This window comes from Varroa jacobsoni, unplaced genomic scaffold (genome assembly GCF_002532875.2).
Source record: "Varroa jacobsoni isolate VJ856 unplaced genomic scaffold, vjacob_1.0 scaffold_306, whole genome shotgun sequence".
Taxonomy (NCBI): domain Eukaryota; kingdom Metazoa; phylum Arthropoda; class Arachnida; order Mesostigmata; family Varroidae; genus Varroa; species Varroa jacobsoni.
In genome coordinates, this window is record NW_019213208.1 from 173,206 (window position 1) to 191,234 (window position 18,029).

Consider the following 18,029-nt stretch of genomic DNA (forward strand, 5'->3'; position numbering starts at 1 on the left):
ATCAGGAACAACAGTGACACAGGCGAACACTTCTCGTTTCTCAGGACCACCTTAATACTGGGAGCGGTGTTCTCCAAAGCACCTTTCATTTTTTATCTACATGTGAACAAAAGTAGCCGGAAGATAGTAAACGCCTGAGTACGTCGCCTAGGAGTTCTGAGATAGCCTCAAGGAACGCTTGAAAATGCCCTCATAAGGCTTCTGCACACTCCACAACGATCCGGAACGAAATATCGCCAATGGTGGGCCATTTCGCCTACTCCCTTATAACGCTCATTTTTCTCCGGTTTTTTTTTTTAATGCTAATAAACGCGACACTCTTTACGGCAATATTTTTAATTTCTTATATGTATTGCATAGTATTGCGATGTTTATTAAAAGAAAGCTTTTCATAGAAATACGAGAAGTGTAGTCGTTGAGTTAGTAAAAACTATCAGTCTCCCTCAGACCCACGTAGTCTATTAAAGTCTCCCGAATGATTTTTCTGTTTTAGGTATATATGTGTGTGTATAAAGTTTCTATAACAACTACTCGTATTGGATCTGAAACTAGTTCTTGATATGGCGCGCTGTACCTATCTTATAACCGAACGAGCCACCGGCCCACGCACTGGGCAAATGACGTTACTTATCTGAACTTGCAGAATGGCCCTTTTTAAGAGCTGCTGCTGCTGTTTTTTCCCTGCTCCATCTACGCTCGGCTCAGATGGTGATGGCCTGAGCAAATCCCGCATCGCCTTTACATAAGCTCCGGTACATCCGCTGGACCGGAGGGTGTTCAATGTGTTCGGGTGTTCCGAGTCAGATTAAGTCAACCCCAACCAAAATGAGACGAAGAGAAGTTCGTGCGCGTTAAGTCGGCAAGCCATCTAGAGAAAGAAAAAAGCCATATAATAATTATCCTAATTACGACTGTTACCGTTGCTTTTGTCGACTAGTTGGCCTTCTCGTTAGTCCGTTTATTCTTCCCTGCCTCGTCATGATTAACTTACACTAACTCGACTCCTGGTCAAACCGGGTCGGTCAGAAGATTCTCTCGTCAAGTAACGACTCTCAGCTCCTGTTTACATACACCGTTTAGGTATTGAAACAGGCACGCGGTGAAACAGCAGTAGTGTGCACGCAGCATAGACGCATATCGACTGGCAAATGTAAGTGTCGACCCTTGCACGCGGATCATGTCACCAACAGCGAAGGTAACTTTTTTGTTCAAGCTTAAATTTATTGAAAGCGGTGCCGGCACAATAAACAGTCCCGATACCACTGAATTCCAATATATTACGAACAGACATTCAGGTCAGGCGTAAATATACGATCTGTTAAAACTGAAAATCCAAATAACTCATAACGTGACTAAAATCACCAGGTTTCAGCTGAAGATCGAACTTAACACTTAATGCTTATGGTTTTGACTGCTTACTATTTTTCATCTTGCTACTAGGGGCTCTGTGTTGCGATAAGCGGTCATCGTGCTCCTGTCCTGCAGAAACTTCGGCGCCAAGAATCGATATGCCTAACTGATGGTATGGCTCCTTAGCTCCCCATTCCCGGCCGACCTAGTTGCTTATTAACCGTATTAGGGGGCGTCTTTGTTTTAGTCACAAACTAACACTAGTAATCAGCCATCAAAGAATGATCCAAGCTTAAATTGTTAGACAACGTCGTACCATGTTTTTCCGGAAATCTGCTGACTCAAAAAATAACCACTCTGCAACACTCTGTGGGTATTTTCTCACATTGGCTTTATAGATCATTGTATTCGTATATGACCCCAGTGAAAACTGAAAAGGGCCATTAGCAAAGTCGTTGTGCACTGCAAACTCTAAGAGGTTTCTTACGACATTGAGAGGCTTCTTTTGACATTTTTTAAAGTCGCCTTTTGTTATTCTTTTAATCATGAGCATCTGTGCGGACCGACGAAGACTTGCAAAGCTGTACAGTAGAACGGTCTGCTTAGAATAGACTGGTGAAACGTTCCATCCCGAACCAATTCAAAGGATTTCCAGTCTCTTGTATTTCCGAGCACCCGGTTACCCACAATAAACATCAATTTTAAAATGTAGTAAATTCGAGTTCTATTCCCGGCCTCGACAGTCTTATGGTTCACAAGCATCGCGAAAACCTTTGAGCTTCGATTCACAGGAAGGGCTGCATTCTGAAAGTTACTTTCTAAGCAATACAAGACCCTCGGCAGCCTCTCTCTACAGCGTTCTCCTCATTTATACATTGCCCTCTACGAAGCGTATCTTTATAAAGAAAATTCTAAACGCGTGCGTTTCGTGTAGGAAATTTACAACCCACAATATTGTACTTCAAGATACAAGAGGTGCTTCATAGGCATAATATTACAATATAATAATGTAGCAAAAGGGATGAAGGTTTGGCGTCTAAGCATCGTCTCGTTTCATTTATTTCAAGCCCTACAAATCCCGCTAACGTTTCGCCCCACCGTTCGCTCCGTTAAGGGGCAAAAAGATGAAAATGAAACGTAGGCACAGCCGTGATCAATGTGTCTATTTCATCATGTGTCGAATTATTAGCATTCCTAACCAACAGAAGTAACTGAAAAGAAAGCCGACCCACCAGCACAACCGTATACCTTCAATCTCGACATGCTCCTTTTAAATTTCATGGGCCTGGTCCCGATTAACCTCGAGACCATCTCCGCACAAGACCTTATGCTAACCTTGCGCCGCTTCGCGGGTCCGCAAGTCAACTCGTCAAAACTCGCTGCCATTTGCTTTCTACATCAATGTTTACCTCCTAATTCTCCTATCCCAATTCAACCGATCCTGCCGCAGATCATCCCCTGTCGATAAATCCTCGTTAAAGTTCGTTTGACGCAACTCGCAACTGACGTCAGTGACCAAAAATCACCCTGTAATTTCAACTAGTTAGAGCTGTTCCGGAAACACGTGGATGTCACTCAAGTAGATTTGAAATAAAGTGTAGATAAAATAAATTTATATAACTCCGTATTATAGAAAGGTTTTTAACTCTATAAGAAATTCAACCAAGTAGGTTGAACAAATATGAAAAGGTGTAGGTAGGACAAATTACCTAAGCGATTCTTTTCTAACATATTCGAGTTCATTCCGGCACAAATAAATCACAGATTTTGATTATTTTCATTATGTAAAATAGATATGAATTAATTATATTTAAAATCGATAAAATAACCTGATAATCGGTTATGAAGACGCATACGTTTTTCTCTCTTCCTTGATAGACAATGAAAAAGTTGTTAATTATTGTGACTAATTTAGAAAATAACGCTGACCAACATCACGTAAATAGCCTTAATCCTCCTTTGGAAAAAAGTTCGCCAATTCATTTTATATATGTACGCTCAGCAACACCATGCCTTCCAATGAATACTCCTGCTGAATCTCTTCATCAAGTTTTCCTCTCTTCAGCAACGCCTGCCAACCTTATACATGCGCATACGAAAGGTAGCCAACGGAGCTTCTTCCGTGAAGTATTTCCGTCGCTTCCAATCGTGACTATTGTTTGGATTCTTTCAAAAAAAAAAAAGCGTATTTATAGATTTGATCCGGAAATGTTCCGACATTTTTTGCTGTATGATTAAATTGGCCGGTACCTGTATGTGTGCCCTTCATAGTGCCCCAACTCGATATGTTATAGCTGCGAGTAAGCCTACCAGTGAATTTAATAGCCTCGATCTTCTTTACCTGCCGTCTGCTTCATTGATGTACATATGCATATATAGGACAGAAATTTTTGCCGCGAGCAGTCTCACCATAGTGTTACCCTAGTGGCAAGAAAGCGTTGCTATACCCAGACATTCTTATACTAAGGACGAGTAAATGGGTGATCTATTCGAACGCTTACCTTGAAAACATATCAGCGCGTATCTATGGAAAGTTGAACAATCGTTCAATCATCTAAATGACGTGTCGAAATCGCTCCATTGGGATCGATTCGAGCGATGTAAACAGACAAAGAGGCATTGGGTCGTGTGCCAAATTCTTAAGGAAACTACGATGACCTTGTGGCAATAATTAAGGTAATGATTGAACTTAGCTTCGGCGATAACTAGCTTACGTTTGACGCATTCAAATCTCTAATGCGCTAAAAACTGCTATAAAAGGAGATCGGTGACAGTCCTTCGCTAATAAATACAGTTCGGCGACTCGCTACATCAAATTGTGCTAAATTATTGAATCCAATGATTTGGCTTACATATGCTGCGTTTAAATTTACCCTTTGCACAAATCGCGGCAACCTGTTTTAAGCTGTCGAGCCATTTTGCTTTTTTTAAGGCTCTCATTAGCCGAAAAACGAGAAAAACGTAAATACACCACCCCACGATGTTACTAGTTTTTGCCACTGCTGGACAGTGATAACAAGTATAGTTCATCGATATAATTGGATAATCGGGTTGTTTCAGTTAAGTTCTGTGGGCTTTTCATTTTCGGGAGGGCACGCAGTGTACTAAATCGCCTCTGTCAAGTATTACAAAATTGGTCTCCTAATCGATCTCACGTGAAAAAGCAAATAACGTAGCGTAACGTAATAATAGCGTAACGGATTGCTAGCACTAGCTATCGTATGAGCAGAGTCACGTTTGGTGTGAGCAAGAATTCCCACTGGCTTAAAGCGTGAGTTACTCATTAAAACTGGCTAAGGCTTCGTTAGAGCGTATCCGGTAGAATGTGTTCTCCGGTCAACTTGCATCAGCGTGTAAATAATCGAGAGTTTACGCAACGAAACTCACAGACGCACCCGTCACGTCCACTGCAGTAGCCTAATTATGTAATTCAGCGTAGCCGTTATACAGTAGCAGCTAGTGTGTAGGATATGAAAACTATTTACTAATGTGAAGGCTCTTAGAACCTATTCCTGCCTTCTACAAACGTCGACCCCATACTATGCCAAGTCAAGAAGGCTTGCCACAAAGCTGCCGTCTACTGCCAAATCTTGAACTGCGAAGCTGAAATTTCCTTTTATTTTTGCCATGGCATCTGCGACGGCAGGTAAGAAAAAGAACTACCGCCAAATGTAATGTTTTCTGCCAACGGAGATAATTTCGATTGCCACATTAGTTTATTATAATTATATTACAATTGGCATATACGGAATAATATTAATCGAGTGTTACAGAATATGCTCTGCAATTAACAGATGCTTGTAGGTCATGTATTTACGAAGGTAATGTTTAAAATTACTCCCTTGTAGAGCTCACCGAGTGGCGCGTTAGGAAAAGGACCTTCAATTCTTTGGGTAAAAGCTACCGTGGCATTATTAGGCCCCGCTGCCATAAAAAAAGCGTGCATTCCGGCGTTTCATCTCTCAATAATACAGTACCAGGATCATGCAGCATGCCGTCCTCATCGATATAACCTTCCAAACAAATTCTCTATCGAAGATCTACATTTAACTAATCTCTCTACCTAACGACGTCATAAAATAGAGGTAGTAATCAAGGCTAAAGAAGTAAATAGGCTTACGAGGATCACAATTTCATTATTTTACCATTATGGAATGTAATACGTTACGTTCACCTTTATAATTTACATCGTTTAATAAAATCTTGCAGAAAAGATCTTACTTATACTGTCAATATAAAAATGGATCTTGACAATTAGTTTGATAAAATAAATTCAAGTTGAATACAAAGTGTGGGTTCGTATTATAGTTACAAACGTAGATAATAATAACACGCACAATGACGAAAAAGTCTGCTCCCATTCGCAGAACCGTTGGTCCGCCTTAATAAACATTGCTTCAAAGTAGATCTGCTTGGAAGCAATAAGCTAATTTAAGGAAACAGATTTGAATTTCCTTACGAATCGTAAAACTGCGAATGAAAAGATGATTCACAAATCCGGTCAAATCAAAGTAATTTAAAAAAAAAACATTGAATTAATGGTCTGATTATTTTAGAGACTTATTGAGTATTATTGTTGGGAATATTAGGTTAGGTTGTTCAATATCATCACAATTTTTTTGGCCTGTTTCGCAGAGTTTTGGCAAGGAACTACTATGATATACAATAAATTTTTGTCACGTATTTCTTTAACATTCCGTGTCCTGTCCATTGGTACGATTGCTGATGCTACCAATGGTACCTATTTCGTTCCCTATAATATATTTACTATAACAGTTAAACTTATTAGGCATTTATTTATGTAGTACGCACAGACGTAAACGTAAACACTGATACACGCGTATTTAGGTGCTTACAAGGATCGTAATTATTATCCGTTCTAGAAAACACAGGCTAGACGTCGAAGCTTCAGTTCTCTAAAAGCGTGTTGGGAAAGAACCTTCGGTAAAAAGGGGCAACGTAATTTGGCTTTTTATTGAAAGAAGATAAAGCAAAAATACGGGGACTTCTCTTCTGTGTAGAGTTCCCCAAAGGGGTTCGTTAATTGATATTGGCGCTATGTAAAATTGAAAGCCACACGCATTTAATCATAACTGCTCCGCTCCGTGTTGTTCATACGATACTTACTTGAATTACTATAATAATAAGTAGTTTCCCTATAATCAAAACGTAGTTGTTTTATAATATCGTTTTTAAGGAGTCTTTAAATAGATCTGTTGAGCAAAGCGATCGAATACCGCTACCCCTTCTATCGCTACTGCTGTATGTCTATGTACATATAAAAGCGCGCTACTGCCGCCGCTAGCGTTTATGATACTGTCTGCAATTCAGAAAGATGCACTGAAGCACCAATCTAGTACCGTAGTTGAGGCTATCTAAAGCGACCATCTTCACGATCGAACGTGACATCGTCCGTTACAAACTTCAGCAATGTATTGCTGCAGCAAACGAAGGGCAGCTAAATATTACACGCCCTGGATGCCCTGGTGTCCGGATAACCGGAGGCAACGTGGCCTAAGCTAAATAATAGCGAAAGCACACCGTACATGCTGTTTTATATGTTGCTCATGCCATTCAAGCACGTAAAAAGGGCCTGTCGCTACGTGAATGATGTACAGTGATCCTCTCCTTGAATCTCACCGGTAGACTCATGCCTGCCGTATTTGTTAGGCCTTTCTCGTGCTTCTATATATATGAGCTCAGGATCAGCACTTATGAAAAAGTGCCCACTATACATGTCATCTATTGCTGTAATAGTTCATATATAACTATTTTATACTATGTAGTGATGGCATCAACCTAGTGCAAGAATGATGGAAGACCCAACCACTCGCTATTCACACATAATAATAATAATAATAATATATATTGTTTAGTAATAATTAATAACACTATGTATATATTGTTATAAACAATATATCACGCATAATATATAACAGAGATTAGCTTAGTGGATTTAATGAACATTTTTTCATCACTGAATGCTGAACTACCTTTGTTATAACTCTATCATTTTGGCACGAGTTGACATCACTGACTTGTGCGCACTTGCCGAACTATGCTCGCATACTATTATCAATATGAATTCATCAAAAAAGCAAACGATGCTAAGGATCGCTTAGCGAAAACTATTCGACCGAGCCGTAATAGTTATTGGTTCTCGGAAGAGGAGAAACAACTTTGGCTAGCTACTATTCGTTACATGACATTTATGACCTACACAAAAAGCGACGAATTTTCTAAAAAGTAGAGTTCACTTCGCAAAGAGGCCCGGGCATATTTAAAAGGTCCCATATTCCTAAAGGTTTGAGATTTGCTAGCAACGAAACAAGGCCCATGAAATGGCGGTCTTTTTAAATTCTTTCGAGAAATAACTAGTAAGGGAATTTTGCCAGGCCTTATATCTCTTATTAAGTTAAGATGTAGATGATCTGCTATATGGTTTGAATGTTTGTCTCTCTTGCTGTTTACTTTTCACGTAACTTCATGAAAGCGCTGCCTTACCCCTATAACTTGGTTGCTATTTCACTACGCAGTAAAGCCACTTTTATGTCGAATTTAGGCTCTCGAAGCAGAAGAAGCCTACTCTATTTTGTCTCTTGCAGACCTCAAACGGCTGTCGAAGCAGCACGTGATATTTGCGCCAAGTTATGTGAATTTGAGTGCCTGAAAAACTATTTGCTAAGTTCATAGGATCTTAGCACTCGAAGACGCGCCTCTGTCCCGGTCAGTTACTTGGCGTCAATAAGGACCGGCTGAAGACGGTTTTGGAGTGGGACGATTAGTCGATATTAGATACCGTAGTCAAATAGCTACTTCACAACTGACATGTGGCTTAAATCTACGGGGCTTGTTCAAAAATTAGGAGCCTGAAGCCCCCGTTATTTGTAACACAAGCACTCATTGTATCTCTAGTCACAATGACTGCTTTCTACGTGAAATTATCAGCGATGACGACAAGTAATGTGTCTATGTGGGTAACAGTGAAAGGAAAACTACTTGTTTACTAGTGTTAGGTACAGGTTGTAATTTAGATTCAATTCCACGTATAGCCATCTGATGGAATGCCTAATAGCGAGAAAAACTTGTAACTTCGAGAGGTTAATAATAATTAACTATTTTCAAACACACTTCAAGATCATATCTGAATAGGTCTGTTTCAGAATTGTTTTAAAGGCATGCATGGTATACGTATACACTTCATAAGTAACAGCCCTTCTCAAACTTTTCGTTATCATTTCTGTAAACAGTGGCGAGTAGTCAGATGCCCCTCTCTCCGACCACCATACGCCCTCATTCAATACAGTCTTCTATAAAGCGCACATGTTTGCTGCCAAGCGCCAATCTTCATGCACTATCAGTGGTAAGTGGAATTCTGCTTATTTCAATAGCCCGTTTACGTACTTATGCGCCTATACTCATTATGACAAGTCGGTATTAGGCTCAGACAGACAATGTAATGGTAGCCAGCGAAACGTAGCAAAAGCCAACAGAAAACAGTGAAGCGTCAAAACGAAAATAATAGGTGCCTGCTCTGAAACTGCCACAGCACGTATGGCCGTGTACTTGTAGAACAGTTTAATCATCTTAGATAATTAAATGCTCTTCATATGTGGTCGAAGTTTTCAGCAAAGATTCAATGCGTTATAATTGGTAGTGGACAAGGTCTTAGACGCAATGTATTATCGTTTTGTATTATGGTTCATAGGCGTTTATTTATGATTTACCATTGAGCTAGGCGAGTGTTATCTCTGAGCAGTTTCAGCTGACCATTGCCGAAAGTTCAATTGTTACGCAGCCGCGCCGAATACCCACATAGTTCAAATAGACGCGCAATGCAGATCTGGTTAACGAATAGATTTAGTTCGCTCTTATGAAATTTGGCAGAATGATCTTGGCTTATAGTGGATGGGGAAGATTTCAGCCAGGCGGGAGAAGCTCTTGAAGCCAGTTAGTAATAATCTGGTCATCAAATATAGCCGTCTCAGGTTTAGATTTTTTTTCATCAATCACTGTTTGCGTCAATGTGAGAAATGCGTATAGCAAATACGTACTGGTTTTCATTAACACTGGAAAAATGTAGCAGATCAGATTCAATAATGATAAATCAAGGCATGGTTTTTGTAGTGTGTGTGTGTATTGAAATTGGCTGCGAAATTATGTACCAATTATATGGAGCGGCATTTCAGGCCTTTCTTCCACCTGACAACAACGGCAATAAGAGCTTTCCTTGAGCTTTCAAATAAAAATATGAACATATGGTAGCAAGAAGGATATTGCCTCGTTCTGCTAGCTCAGATTCTGTTGGATTATGTTTCTGGTCTTTGTCATACTACACGAATCGAATAACTTATGTAGTTGTTGTCCTGCGTCTTTGCTTCGCCACCAGCTAACTTGAATTTCCTGTTGCGTAAAGCAAGATCAAGGACAGCCGATAAACACAAACGCGTATAACAGGTTGCAACATTTTTTCTTCAAGTCGCATAGGGGCAAATAAGTGTGGAGTCGCTTCTGACGAGAATGACTTGTGTAGCTGTGCTCATAGAATCTTCACGAGAGACTACCACTTATGACTTCGCTATCGAATGGTTGTCGTTTATACTTCTGTGTTTCGCATACTGATTCAACGATCACCATTTCTATATCACGTCATAATTCTGATTGCGCGTGCTGCCCCTCATTCAAGGCCAAAAATTGCACACAAGCCTACAGATACACCATACGTATACATCGATGGATGTGTACGTGTGCGTGTGTACAATTTTAACTGCACCACCTCTTGCATATGTGGCAGAAAGTCTTATTCTGCCTCTTACCTTACTGTATTAAAAATACAATTTACGCACCATTGACTATCTATTATATAGATCCTATATATTCATATTCAAACAGAGATGACATTTTTCAGGAACGTTTTTGCGTTAGATGCTCCATTTAGCTTTACCGATTTAGCTGTAGCTCTATTGTTCGATTTAAAAACTAGAAATGTCTATATATATATATATATATATATATATAATTTTAAAGACCCAATAATCCACATCTTTAAGTAAGTGTCTCGTAAGGGTTTAGGAACATTCTTTTGCACCGTTCAATAGCGTAGTTTACTGGCAGATAGTGAACTTTTTTATTTTTCCTGTACAAGCACGATCAACAACACACAGTCATAAAAATAGCTCTTCTCTAAGTAAATCTCGTTGAGTGTGCGATAGAAAAGACGGTCTATAGCGAAATATGTACACTAGCAATGTGAAATTTCGAAAAAAATGGCTTAAATGGAAAAAAACAGGCGTTTTTTTTAATAGATCTTATAGTTCTTGCTTCTATATAGAATTTGTCAAATTCAAACTCCTCTGCGTTAAAATAATAAATAAATGTACTATGTATTTGTATTTTGAAAAACACATTGTGAGATATCCGTTGCTTGACACTAGTCTTGCTGGTTTTGTTTTATAGGGAGATCGTGGTAAGTTTATTTGCTCACACAGAAGCAAATGTCAACAGCATTAAAGAGTTTTCGGCTACAACTTCATCTCTGTATTTGTATATGTTTCTCCTGCCACTTAACATACTGGTTAACTTACAGTCGAGTAGGCACTACTTTGATTTAATATTCTGTTCCATGTCTGGTAGTTAACCGTATTTTATCAATAGCGATTAATAATGTTTTGAAAGTATTAAGGTGGTATCGTGGCCATGACTGTTGTTCATTCTCCTCTATTTCTGGTAAGACATATAAGAAAAAGTAAGTGTGACAATTATGTCTATAAGCCGTTTGACACTTTGCAAGCACAGATGAAAGCATGCACATTATAAAAGAAACTTTAATTAATGAAGTTATAATGTGCCGTTCTTTCAGATGTGCGATAACCCTTGTATAGCTTAAAATGCAGGCTAGGATCACTGTGGTGTGTGTGGCATTCGTTGGGTCCGTATTGGCGTTCAAGGATGGAGCCCCTGGAAGCGTTTGCTTGAGTGGCGTCCCGAAGCACAAGGTTGACCCTCAGCCTCTTTCCACAAACCCTTATAAAGTGGATGTTCAAAAAGAGGGTGCCAATTATGCAGGTAGACACGTCTTCATATCCATAGGGTTACATGCACCTGAAGGCATTTGCGTAAAACCATTATCATATTCCTTTAACGCTCGCCAACCTCTTTCGTACTTGATATCTTTTCCCGAAGATAATGGTTTTAATCAATAAATCGACGAACCTAAAAAGGAACAAGGAATATATGAAATAGACAGTTGATAATACTAAATAGATCCAGTTTCGACGGAGCCCAGAACTAGGGACAGAGGAACGTATGTATTAAGTCATTACTACAGCTAATAACGCGAGTTTAGTCTCTCTTGTATTTCAATGCGACAAATGCTTTACTGCGGGGGTCACACATTAGATTAAAATGGATAATCATTCCGTGAACCCAGTACTTAATTCTAACATATTGCATACTTCATTGTTTCGTATATCACCTTAGATGTAACATAGTTCGGAACATATAATATTTCTCCTGATTCCAGTTACCATCTCCGGCGCAGAATTCAAGGGTTTTCTAATAACGGCCCGCAAAGTCGGTGACGATTCGATTGTACCGGGCACTTTCTCCTCAAGTGCACCTAATGTAAAAACTGTCGACTGCAAGGATGTTGGAGCAGCAGTAAGTACAAAATGGAAATATCGCAATACTATACGTATTTGTATAGACATCAAATGAAAAGTTGAGTACGCCCCTTTGGAGGCTGTATGCACTATATCACACTGTGAGAAGTTTGGTTGCTTGCGATAAGATACTATTTCGTACGCGGATGATGACCATTGTATTTTGGCTGGATTGCATTAGTAGGATAGGCTGAATTCATATTGAAGTTGTAAATCCCTTTTCGCCTAAAAGCATTCTTTGATATTCGTGATCAGTAAAAAAAAGTTGCTGTCAATGTTCATGGTAAAAATCGGTTAAAAGCTAATTGCTAAAATTGGCATATGTCCTCTTCACAGTCGGGAGTGACACACTCGGACAATAGCGTCAAGGATTCCGTAAAGGTCACCTTCACGCCTGCAGCTGGCTCTGATGATCTGCTATATTTTAGCGCTACGGTGGCAAAAACCGTCCACGAATTCTGGGTCGGTATTAAAAGTCCCATCCTTTAATTGCCGACATAATCACTCTACCTAAGGAAAACACGTGATTGTACGTCCTTCACAAAATTTAAGGTGATATCTAGTAGAACCCTACAGGGATTGCTATATTACATGCAGAATAATTGCATTCCATTACATAAAAGCACGTCACAATAATCGAAAAAAAAGATTTCTGGACATGCAACATAGATCTAAAACTAGGACACTTTTGTTAGAGAGCTGAAAAAAAATGGTTACTAATTGACCAAATGCGAACGCTTTGCATATCACCCGTTTATGCTAGATGCATAAAAGCAAAAATAATTGGCGTCAATTTTTAGGATTATATAATTACGTTTAGCACTTTGCTAGCCAAACCCAAGTGGTTTTAGATCGCGAAATGTTGTTTTCAACGGAGAAGTGTACACAAGTGTTGTGTATTCTGGCTCTGGATGGAACCAGTAGAAGCCATACGGGCTTGAGTTATAACGGCATTTGACGGAGTGATACGAAGGAGTTTGCTGGACAATCTAATAAGGCCAAACGATCTAAGAGCTGACTCTACACGATTCTACACTAATAAGAAATACCATTCTGGAATAAATGTTCACTAACGTAAAATGCGAGACTGATTTATTTTTCACTTACGCATTACTGCAATGTTTGTTTTCAATTGAGGATATGAAGACTAATTTACTATGTACGAATATTACTAGGTACGATATCCGCTAGAATGACCCTTTAATAGGTACCTTGTATGGGTATCTATCAGCGATTCCAAGCAATTCATCGTATTTAATCCAACCGTAGAAGTCGTCAATGATGACAGCCTTATAGTTCGAGTAATCGTACCACCACTCTCCCCTACTTTTATCGTAAATTTCATCTTTTTAAACCAGCTCCGTGGCGCATTTGCGAACGCCATAGAATTTGCCTGTGCTGGGCTAACCCCATACAATGACGAGTTTGGTCCTATGGTTTCGTTTTGATCTAATTCTAAGTTGATTTGCTAGATCACGATTTCCTCGGTTGTAGTTGATAAAGGCCGTAGGGTGAGTGTCAGCAATGTGTTGAACTGGGTCATCACGAGGTTGTAGCAGAGTATCGACGACGTTGATCCTTGTTGAGATAGATGTTTATGTTCTTCATAACGGTTTTCTTTTGTACAATAGTTTCTATTTTGTTTTTTAACTTCAATGTGTACAAGTTTTGTGAGGTATCTTTTATGAGCTTCTATTGTTCTTGATTTAATGGAAGCTGCGTATCCGTATAGGTGTTCCAGTAGACGGAGCTTTTTCAAACCCCCATATTATATATCTCCAGTGTTTTGCATTCTCATGTAGCACTTTTAGATCATTCACAGTATAGCATCCAAGCAATTCGTAGGCATCTCATAGTTGCCCGGATCAGTATTATTATCGGCAATTTCCCGACACCCATGTATTTATATGTTGAGCCCCACAGAGTTGGGCTTAGCTTTTGTCACTTTTTGCTTTTGATTTTTTAGCTTGTTTCCTTGGCGTATGCGCCTTCTCCCTTTTGGTAATCTTGCTTCTTATTTTAAGTGGTACTTGGGTGATAGTAGAGAGACACAAGAGTTAAGGAAGAAGAGGAAGCAGATAGAGTTTGAGATAGCATATTCGCAACGAAGATTGAAAACGATCAGACAACAACTAGCAGGTACACTATCGAATGAGACAAGACATGCCAAGCGATATCACTACTATTTAAATGTTCGAGGGAATGCGCGATCGACAGGCGGGCAGATATTGAACTCGAACCAGTCTAATCGAAAGCATCTATCTTATCGTCCATCTAAAAGAAGAAGTGGAGTGAGGTTAGCAGTTCAGGATTTTATTGAGCACGGAGGGCCTGCTTTGTTAGCAGCAGCATAATCAAGTGCTGGAGCTGGATCCTTTCGACAGTTTATCCACGGACATCCGAGTTATTAATAGGGCACACAGCCGGCTACGTACTCGAACCATTAATTGATAGAGGAGGTGTTATCGTTTTCGTTTGAAGGGTTGTAGGTTCAGGCGTACCCTCGGTTTGGGGCTAATACATAAGACGGTTTCTTACTAATACGACAGATCATTGAATCCTAGCACGCCTGGAATTATAACAACGTTAGATCCCAATGAAGGAATTCATAAGTTTGTGTTTTCAACTAATGTTCTTCAAACCTCGGTGACTTGAGAAGCGAACTAGTCTTTTTCTCTGTTTACGAATAATTTGTTTTGAAGCATTGCTAACTCGAATCGAATTGACAAAGAGAACGTTAACAGTAATTAGCCCCTGAAACATTGTGGGATGAATCTGTCGAAATAAAATGCTCTCACCTGTTTTGTGACCTGAAATTCAGGTTCATATCGCTTTGAATTATGACATCAATTGGCAAGCGAACAAAACCTAACCAACACCTAGCGACGTATAGCCGAAAGATATAAGACAACCAACTATTTTGAGCGGAATTGTAATACATTGCGACGGCGATGCAACGTAGAATATTTCAATAAATTTAATATATTTTAAGAGTGAAAGAGTAATGGTCAACTATCAAATACCAACCACAGATAGTGATTATGTCCGAAAACGTACATTAGCTAAATACATACATATATATAAGAATAATTTAAGCCCATTTTCTTGATTTCGCGTTTAATTTATAAGCAACTATTGCATATTTTTTTAAATATATATTTTAATACACTATTAACGTAAGCCTACATAAATTATTCAGTTTTTTAAAAAGACTATTTCTTAAAATTTACAAACGACAGCACGTATTTCTATATTGATACGTAAAGCTACTATTATTATTATTATGAAATATAACTTCTAAAAGTATGAGAGTCTACGAAATACCGACTAGGTTGACAAAAAAAAAATACTAACCTGTGGAAAACGGGAACAGTTCTTAAATTATAATAGATAAGCAAGGTTTTGCGCTATTTCATATAAAGCATATAAAGTAGGATTTCATCGGCAGTCATCACCGGAATCGTTGGAAGGTAGTTTCTGGTAAACAGTGTAATGAATCGTTTACTGGCAATTTTTCCCAGTTAAACTTGAATTACACCTAGTATTCAAGTAAGACATCCTCGTTCCCTGCTTATGCTAACTTTTCGTTATCGCAGCTTTTAACAGTCATTTACAAATACATTGATAAGCTTCTTGGTTAGTCCAATAGATTCGAGATGGTACGGAAATGCTCTAGTATGTTTTGTTCTACTAGATCTGATAAAATCGCTAAATATTTATACAGTAAATTGTGATTTGTAGCTATCGCTGTTCCCGAACTGAGAGGGCGCTTTCGGCAGTGATCTTCTTGTTGACGTATTTTCTCGGAATGTACTTACAATAGTCGCTTCAATAGACCTTCACCACAATTAGTAATGGTCTCGTTCTTTTGAACGGGCAATATTTAAATGCACTCGCTAGGTGGTAAAATGACAGTGAGCCAATTTTTAACCAATTTTTTGTTTCTAGCTTGTTGTTGTTCAGTCAATTCATTGTCAATATGGTGTTTCCAATACCTGAACCAATTCGTGACTAATTTATGTATGATCGCGCCATCTGTTTGGACCTCTGACCACCTACCTATATGCTAGACATGTGGTCCTTTCTAATAATAATTGTAATAATAAAGACTGTAAAAGTTTTGAATGAAACTATTTGACATCATAGAAAGGCTACTAAAGCCGGTATCATGCTTAGGTATCATTCTTCTGTTCTGTATGAAGGGGCTTCTATGTATCTTTCGTTTTGACTCTAGACTTTGCGGAACTTTAAGGTTCTGAAGTGATTGGACAAATGTTAGGCCTATTGTTATTTCTTCATAAATCTGTGTTATTCGTTATACTAACGAACAGGCCTCTAAATTTTGAACTATTGTTATTTAGAAATTAAACAACAATAGTGTGGTATGTGTCTGTACCCCTGTCAAGTTGGAATCGGTGGTTTTTGGATAAGCAACACGGTCTACAATGTAAACCACCGCAACTTTAACAAGCAACGATACAAGCATTTTAGACGGTATTTCAGCATGCAAAGGGTCTTTCAGCTGAGTAAATTCTTTTACATAGACGTGATGTTGCAAGTGTAGCGTGTCTTCCCATATATACCTTTTAGCACAACTCATACTCCTCATATTCACATTTCATAAAACCACAAGTCTAGATACATCCTTTGTCATAGACAAAACCTATTGATACTATTGAAAATTTTATTAAGGTTCTTCCACTTTTGCCAGTGGGAAAGTTCAGGATTTCCGAAATCCTGCTTGGAACCTGGTAATAACGTAAATTGTCGATTTCAGTAGCATTCGTTCTGCGTGAAAAAATTAAGCAATAATCAGCCTTCGCTCGAATTATGAAAACGAGTCCCTGTTTTTTAATCAAGATTAGTGCAAGTTTTAACTTAGAGAGAACAAGCGTTCTGCTGGTACCAAAAAATAGTTTGTCCTAATTTAGACGGAACATACATATAAGATGAAGCACTTAAGTAATTCTTTTGAGTTATTTATAATACTATATCTAAATATATATATTCAAAGTAGCGTTTTTTCATTCACCGCGATTAGGTTTTCAGTTCGGGATTTATTACTAGCCATTTTCAAAGTATTCCATCTTCGATCTGCAAATAACATTCATAATACTTTAACAGTATTATTAATTAATCAAATATTATTTTTACTAATAATATAATAATTGTGTGTCAAACGATATGGATAGATGTAAACTCGTTAAAGTACGCTAAAAATACGTTATATGAAAAAAAAAATTATACTTCGGGCTGATAGTATGCCAAGGTCCCAAAAACGCGATGTCTCCATATGTCCCAAAAGCCCAAAACATGTTTAACAGTTGGGAACAGAGGACTAATAGTTAGGATAACCCAGTGGAGTGATATATTTTCAAAATAGCTTTCTATTCAATTCTAAAAAAATTTCTACACAGAAAAACACATGTATTTTTTTTTTAATTTCGAGTTTTTTGAATCGAGAATCTTCTGCTCTTACAAAAAAATTTAGGGATTTGATCGTTTAAAATAAATGGAAATTTTTGATAAAAGTCATATTCCTAGGTTAAATTGTTTCTAGCTGTTTTAAAAATTAGTGTAGAGACAATGACAACACTAGATTTATTATAGTATTAACGAGAAATATGCTTATAGATAAAGCAATGGTATCAGAAAGGTAGTTATATATATATATTGAGCATGGCATTTAAACTGGGGCAAACTTTGGTACAGTTTACCGTAACAAGTATTCGTTCATCCGCTACTCATGGTATCAGACAAACGCCAGGTCTTTCAGAACGGTCTCATAATGGACGATAGTGCGTAGTTTAAACGACACTACAACCGAAGACGAACTGCAACCGAAATGATTGCCCCATAGGCGTTACAGATAAGAATGAAAAGCAGGTTCCAGAACACCACAACGTAAAGACAGGGCGGACTTCAAAGTTAATCACTGTCGCATTTCTAGTGATCCGTCTGTCTCTATTATATAGTCAGCAAAATCACTGGATGTGAATGAGTTGAGATGTCACGAAT

The 18,029-nt window shown here is 38.5% G+C and overlaps 1 protein-coding gene and 1 long non-coding RNA gene across 2 annotated transcripts; one reads left to right on the top strand and one right to left on the bottom strand.

Moving 5' to 3' along the window:
• Positions 1–8,636: 8,636 nt before the first annotated feature.
• LOC111259212 (ferric reductase 1) lies at positions 8,637–13,096 on the top strand. Its single transcript, XM_022831041.2, has 4 exons — positions 8,637–8,713; positions 11,210–11,415; positions 11,873–12,009; positions 12,348–13,096. Exons 2-4 carry the CDS (start codon positions 11,238–11,240, stop codon positions 12,498–12,500), a joined length of 468 nt encoding a protein of 155 aa, XP_022686776.1. The 5' UTR covers positions 8,637–8,713; positions 11,210–11,237; the 3' UTR covers positions 12,501–13,096.
• LOC111259215 (uncharacterized) lies at positions 12,707–17,116 on the bottom strand. Its single transcript, XR_002679502.2, has 2 exons — positions 15,366–17,116; positions 12,707–14,580 (listed from the first exon to the last, which is right to left on the bottom strand). It is a non-coding gene; the product is annotated as an uncharacterized LOC111259215 (long non-coding RNA).
• Positions 17,117–18,029: the final 913 nt, after the last annotated feature.

Bases quoted from the DNA above. Each gene is read 5' to 3' on its own strand.
- LOC111259212 (XM_022831041.2), top strand. From the start codon at position 11,238: ATGCAGGCTAGGATCACTGTGGTGTGTGTGGCATTCGTTGGGTCCGTA. The intron at 11,416-11,872 runs GTAGACACGTCT...TCCTGATTCCAG, and splicing joins AGAGGGTGCCAATTATGCAG to TTACCATCTCCGGCGCAGAA. The intron at 12,010-12,347 runs GTAAGTACAAAA...TCCTCTTCACAG, and splicing joins GCAAGGATGTTGGAGCAGCA to TCGGGAGTGACACACTCGGA.